The 6,000-nt window shown below is 43.7% G+C and overlaps 1 protein-coding gene across 4 annotated transcripts in view; it reads right to left on the bottom strand.

Moving 5' to 3' along the window:
- Positions 1–402: 402 nt before the first annotated feature.
- The window catches only part of ltbp4 (latent transforming growth factor beta binding protein 4), a 41,173-nt gene continuing 35,575 nt past the window's right edge, over positions 403–6,000 (bottom strand). For all 4 annotated transcript variants that reach the window (XM_030744025.1, XM_030744026.1, XM_030744027.1 and 1 more), the window contains 6 exons: positions 5,030–5,182; positions 4,419–4,508; positions 4,142–4,319; positions 3,763–4,061; positions 3,431–3,583; positions 403–2,755 (listed from right to left, as the gene is read on the bottom strand). In XM_030744025.1, the coding sequence (XP_030599885.1) occupies positions 2,613–2,755; positions 3,431–3,583; positions 3,763–4,061; positions 4,142–4,319; positions 4,419–4,508; positions 5,030–5,182 (1,016 nt within the window). In that variant the 3' untranslated portion in view covers positions 403–2,612. The remainder of the gene's footprint in view (positions 2,756–3,430; positions 3,584–3,762; positions 4,062–4,141; positions 4,320–4,418; positions 4,509–5,029; positions 5,183–6,000) is intronic.

The following is a 6,000-nucleotide window of genomic DNA, read 5'->3' as shown; positions in this document are numbered from 1 at the left end:
CTGCCTCGTTAGTTTCTTAAGACACAAAATAAACACACATATAGCATTTCTTCACCTACAGAACAACTTCAGTACTTTTGTTTTGTCGTAAATGACCACGTCCTGACAGCGTCACGATTGTGAATTTTCAGAAAGTTAGACATATACAGTCACCGGTCACTTTATTAGGTACACCTTCTCAACTGCTTGTTAACTCAACTATCTAATTAGCCACTCATATGGCAGCAGCTCGGTGCATTTATGCACTGAAGACAACCTGCTGAAGTTCAAACTGAGCATCAGAATGATGAAGAAAGGTGATTTCAGTGACTTTGAAGGTGGTATGGTTGTTGGTGCCAGAGAGGCTGATCTGAGGATTTCAGAAACTGCTGATCTAGATTTTCCCACACAACCACCTCTACGGTTAACAGAGAATGGTCTGAAAAAGAGAAAATATCCAATGAGTAGCGGTTCTCTGGGAGAAAATGCTTTGCTGAAGTCAGAGGAGAATGGTCAGACAGCTTCAAGCTGATAGGAAGGAAAGAGTGACTCAAATAACTACATGTTGCAACCAAAATATGCGGAGGAGCATCTCTGAATGCAGAACACATCAAACCTTGAAACAGATGGGCTACAGCAGCAGAATATCACACCAGGTGCCACTCCTGTCAGCTAAGAACAGGAAACTGAGGCACACAGGTTCACCAAAACTGGAAATCTGAAGATTAGAGAAATGTTGCCTGATCCACTGAGTCTGGATTTCTGCTGCAACATTGAGATGGTAGGGTCAGCACTTGATGTGCATGAAAGCATGGATCCTTCCTGCCTTGAATCAGCAGTTCAGGCTGCTGGTTTGATGGTGTGGGACAGATTTACATGGTACATTCCAGACCCCTTAGTACCAGCTGAGCATGATTTAAATGCCACAGCCTACCTGAGTATCACTACTGATCATGTCCACCCCTTTATGACCACAGTCATAATGCACCATGTCACAAACTCAGATTATCTTAAATTGGTTTCTAGAACATGACAGTGAGTTCACTGTACTCAAAAGGTCCCCACAGTCACCAGATCTCAGTCCAGTAGAGCACAAATCTGTAGCAACAGTGATGCTGTCACATGAACATGAACCACAATCTCTGAGGAACATTTCCAGCACCTTGTTGAAATCTGTGCCATGAAGAATTAAAGCAGGTCTGAAAGAAAAACGAAGGTCCAACCTGTTACTAGCAAGGTGTAGCTAATAAAGTGACCGATGACTATTCATGAGCTTTGGGTGCAGCTTGGGTCCCTGTGTAGCGCTAACCTGCTCTAAATAATAATTTATTATTATTAAAGGTGACCAGTTCTGATTTTCTTATTTTCTGTTACAAGTAACGATTTTAAGTTTAAAATGCTGAAGTAAATCTGTGAGCCAAACGCTCCAACACTCTTTTTCATTTAGTGCTAACAGAATAAAGGCAGTATATCTCAGAATCCCCCCCAACAGGCTTCTGGAAGCTGGCCAATCAGAAGAAAGTGGGTTTTTAGAGACGGGAGCTAAAATAGCTCGTTTTGATCAGAGAATCAACAACAAAAAAGGTTTAAGTGTGTGTCATACAAAGCCACTGTAACGGAGTTAAGGTATAAAAATGGAGATGAACGTGAGAACAATAATAAAAACGGGTCCCTTTTAGGTCATGTGACAATAAGCCAAACTTTTTGTTCCCTAAAACAGAGTTTCTAACCCTGGAAACATTTTAAGCCTTTATGTTTTTATGCTTTATAAAATTATGCACATAGTATTTGCTATTAGCAGGTGACGCTTGCTGTGTATCACTGGATATTTGGCAGCTTCCACTGCGCTGTGCTGGCGTTACATTTTCCATGTCCTGTCCACTAGACACCACACAAGGGAATTAAATACATGTGTCCTTCAAATGGATTAGTAAATATTACAGTATAATAAGAATACTCATCCACGGCGCCTGCAGGTACAGTATAATCCTGACTTTACTGTCTTTCAGTAATTTGTACAGGGGTGTGTAGCGTTCATTTGTGATGGATGTTTGTTATCCAAATGTAAAGATATGTTTATTGTACGTGTGTGTTCACATTTGACCAAATTCTGACTTTGAATTAGACACAGTCTGAAGCATTCGGACACTTTTACAGCAGCCGCACTGGCAGCTAATTGACAAACTAATTAACTTACGGCTGTTTCTTATACACACCTTTTAAATACAACCAAACTATTGGTACAAAATGCAGCCCAAGCTATAAAACCACTTGCCTAATTCCTACCTGCCCAGTTAAAGAAAAACTAGGGTAATCCAACTGGCAACACAGGTGGGGTGAACAAATGGAGGGTGTATTTGAGTCTGGATAGTAGATGAATTAGGGAAGGGTGTGTGTCCAGGCAAAAACAGGGCGTTGTTGCTCTTTAATCAGAAGTCGCCCTGTGTTGTACAGGCTACCCAGTCTAGCCTTGCCCAGTTTAGTGCAATCTAGAGTCTCTAAGTCCAGTATATTTTTGCCTGGTGCAGTCTAGTTTGTCTAATCTGGTCCAATAATAAAGCCTGAGGCAGTCGGCCACTGTGAAGTCCAGTCTGTGTACTGGTCTACTGGATCCCAGTCCAGTTCAGGCTGATCTAAGCAGCCACGCAGTGGTTCGGTCTGCGAGACATGACGTATCCTCTCCTGCAGACGCAGCGGTACGAGCCGTCAGTGTTCACACAGCGAGCGTTCACACACGGGAACTCAAGGCTGAGACTGTCCTCACACTCGTTTACATCTGCAAATGGACACACACACAGAGACGCACATTTAGTCATTCGAATCATCAGTTGAATCAAAAATATGATTCCATCAAGCCCCAGTCACAAACCAATGGACGCCACCTGGCAACCGTTGGTTGCTAGGCAGAAATGTGTATTATATCCATCCATTCTCTTCCACTTATCCTTTTCAGGGTCGCGGGGTCCAGAGCCTATCTCAGCTGTCATAGGGCGAGAGGCGGGGTACACCCTGCACAGGTCGCCAGCCTGTCGCAGGGCCAACACAGAGAGACAGACAACCATTCACACTCACATTCATACCCGTGGGCAATTTAGAATCACAGGTAACCTAACCCCACTAACCGCATGTCTTTGGACTGTGGGAGGAAACCAAAGTACCCGGAGAAAACCCACGCAGACACGGGGAGAACATGCAAACTCCTCACAAAAAGGCTCCGGCCAAGGTGGACAGACCTTCTTGCTGTGAGGCAGCAGTGCTAACACCACACCACCGTGCTGCCCCGAGTATTCTAGTCAATTTTTAATTTCAGTTGTTTAGCGCTTTCTAGAAGTCGTGAAGATTTTGGTTTGCCAGTGGCCAACGTGTGACTGAGGCTTTAATACAATTTATATTCTGCTTCACTCTAAATGTCAGAATGTACGAGTGTACTTCTGCGGCCGTTTCTTCGTACCTATGCAGGTCATGGAGGTCATATCCAGCTCGTATCCTTGGTAACAATCACAGGTGTAACCCTCAGAAACACGAATGCACCTGCCGTTCTCACAGCCATGCAGGATCCCACAGTCCTCAGCTGTGCTCAGGCTGGCATATGACTCGTAACGCCCTGAAAGATAAGTCAAGAAGAAACTGGGCTTCACTGGGTAGATCTGGTAGTTTAAGGTAGTTTACCTGCTACTCACCTGGAACTAACCCGGTCCAAGTCAACTTTATCAGCACTGTAGCAGCACCTTTTGTTAAAGGGATTTCATAACTTTGACTGAATAAAAAAAAAAAAAGACTCACTCTCATACAGCCTCCTTGGCACTCCTCCTCCTCCTCCTCCTCCTCTGCTCCTGTCAGTGAAGGGAGGGAAAGGCGGCCCTGACCTCCACGTCCTGTCCTCCTCTGAATCCTCTGAATCCTCGTAGCGACCTCCAGGCAGTGGGGCCAGGCTGAGAGGAGGACCATCAGGCTGGGACTGTGGAGGAGGCTGGACCCCAAACCCAATCTCAGCTCGAGGGTCTGGAGGGATGCGGAAGGATGGAGGCCTGGGCTGGGAGCTGTCAGGAGGCCCGTAGTCTCCTTCAGAGTAGAAACCAGTGCTGAGACAGACAAACAGCAGCTTCTGTTAATATAATGTGATCATTGTTAGACTTTATGACATAGTTTAGTTTGATCACACCTGTACTCAGGCCTGCGATAGGTTTCATCCGGCAGGTTGAAGGAAGTGGGCGGCCTCCCTCTGGAGCCTGTTCTGCTGCCCTCTGCTGGAGAGTAATCACCATAGTCAGGAGGATCATAGTCTCTGCCGGGAATCACAGGGAAGTAATCCAGTCCGTAAGGGGGTAGGTTTGGAGAAGCTGAGTACATGAGGAGTACAGAGAAAGTCAAATTTAACTTAGCTTTAGATTAAAAAAATTTTTTTAAACAAAGGACAAATCTGGAGAACTTTACTATACCGCTCCCTCCTCGTCCTGTTTCTGAGTCCGGATATCTCTCTGGGAAAAGACGTGGTGGAGGGACTGAACTGCACATCCTGGCATACGCATCTATGGAGAGACAAGGATCAGTTAATCTTCTAAATCTGCTAAAGCTGCACGTGAAATGATGATATTTAAGACATTTTGATTTAAACTACAGCTGTGACCTTTACTTTGAAATTCATCCTTGGGCTTCCACAAATATGGACAGTAAGACAAAGAGGAAGCAGACTTCTGTAACTCCTTTTCATCCTGTTTCCACATTCCCATATTTACAGCTCAGTACTGTCTCCTGTACGCATCACAGCACCATGGGTAATGGCTTCAAAATCTACAGTAAGTACACCTTTGAAAAATGTAATTTGCACTTAAGAACTTGTTTGTATTTCAGTTTGACACCCTGATATAATAGGCCATATAATTAAAATCTCGAGCATCACATAGTCTTGAAGGTTTTTCTGATTTCTGGTGGTAAAAAAAATGCTCAACATATCCCTAATCACCTTTTTGGGGAAATATATTTTGATAGCAGATACAGGAGAGTGAGCCAGCATGATGTTTTTGGCATCTCCAGTGGTTGTTTTGTTTACCTGCGTCAGTGGCGGGACAGAGGGCGCAGCTCATCCCCCAACCCTGCCCATACAGACAGCAGCAGTCCGTGAAGGTGACCTGAGCTCCCCGCAGAGCGCTTTGACACATTAGGTCTGCCGTTACGTGCTGCCAGCACACAGACAGGTTTTCATCTGGAGGGCACACAGAAATGGTAAACCACAGGTCCAGCACTGTTTACAGGGTTCACTAAAACCACTTAAAAACCAGAAAATCCCATTCATATTACCAGTTTTAAATCACTTTTTATATAAATAGATAACTTATATAAATATGTAACTATGCATACTTGTTATTAGTGTGGCCCACCTGCAGCACCTTTGGCCCAAACTTTGGGAACCACTGCAGTAAAACATTAGTCTCCCTGATCTGTGCTTTAATATCCATCTCTATGCAGATGATACAGCGTTGTTTAAGTGTGGTTCTAAACTTCAACCATCTTTCTCAGGGAGAATTCAATAAGCCACATACAACACTCTGTCTTCTAAACTAAGGCGTCACAGTGAAGAAGCTAATAATAGCCCCTTAGGCTAGCTTAGCATAACATAAGGAGACCTGACTCTTCCAAACAAAACAACAAAATTCATAAACATAAAAGTAAGAAATGAGGCTTGTAAAAGAGCAGCCCAGTAAACATTTCTACTTTGAAAAGCCACTGGCCAACTCTTTTTGAAATCAGTGAGTGACTCATTTACTGAGCTGACTGACTACACACACTGAACTGCTCATATCACAGGTTCATAACTGGGGGCAGACAGATGATGTTGTAATGGTTCAGACATGTTAAGGTCACACATGACATAATTTACATGTAGGTAAAAGGAAATTAATTCAAAGTGTTTATATTTAAAAAACAGAATTCAGTGGGTACGTTGACTCTGTGTGGCTGTTTGTGCACAACCACTGAGTAACAAAATTAGTTGTCAGTGAAATGTATTAAAAAACAAAGACA

Source organism: Archocentrus centrarchus, chromosome 13 (genome assembly GCF_007364275.1).
Source record: "Archocentrus centrarchus isolate MPI-CPG fArcCen1 chromosome 13, fArcCen1, whole genome shotgun sequence".
In the NCBI taxonomy this organism is placed as follows: domain Eukaryota; kingdom Metazoa; phylum Chordata; class Actinopteri; order Cichliformes; family Cichlidae; genus Archocentrus; species Archocentrus centrarchus.
Note: the sequence above shows the minus strand (reverse complement) of the source record. Positions and strands in the feature narration are given on the sequence as shown.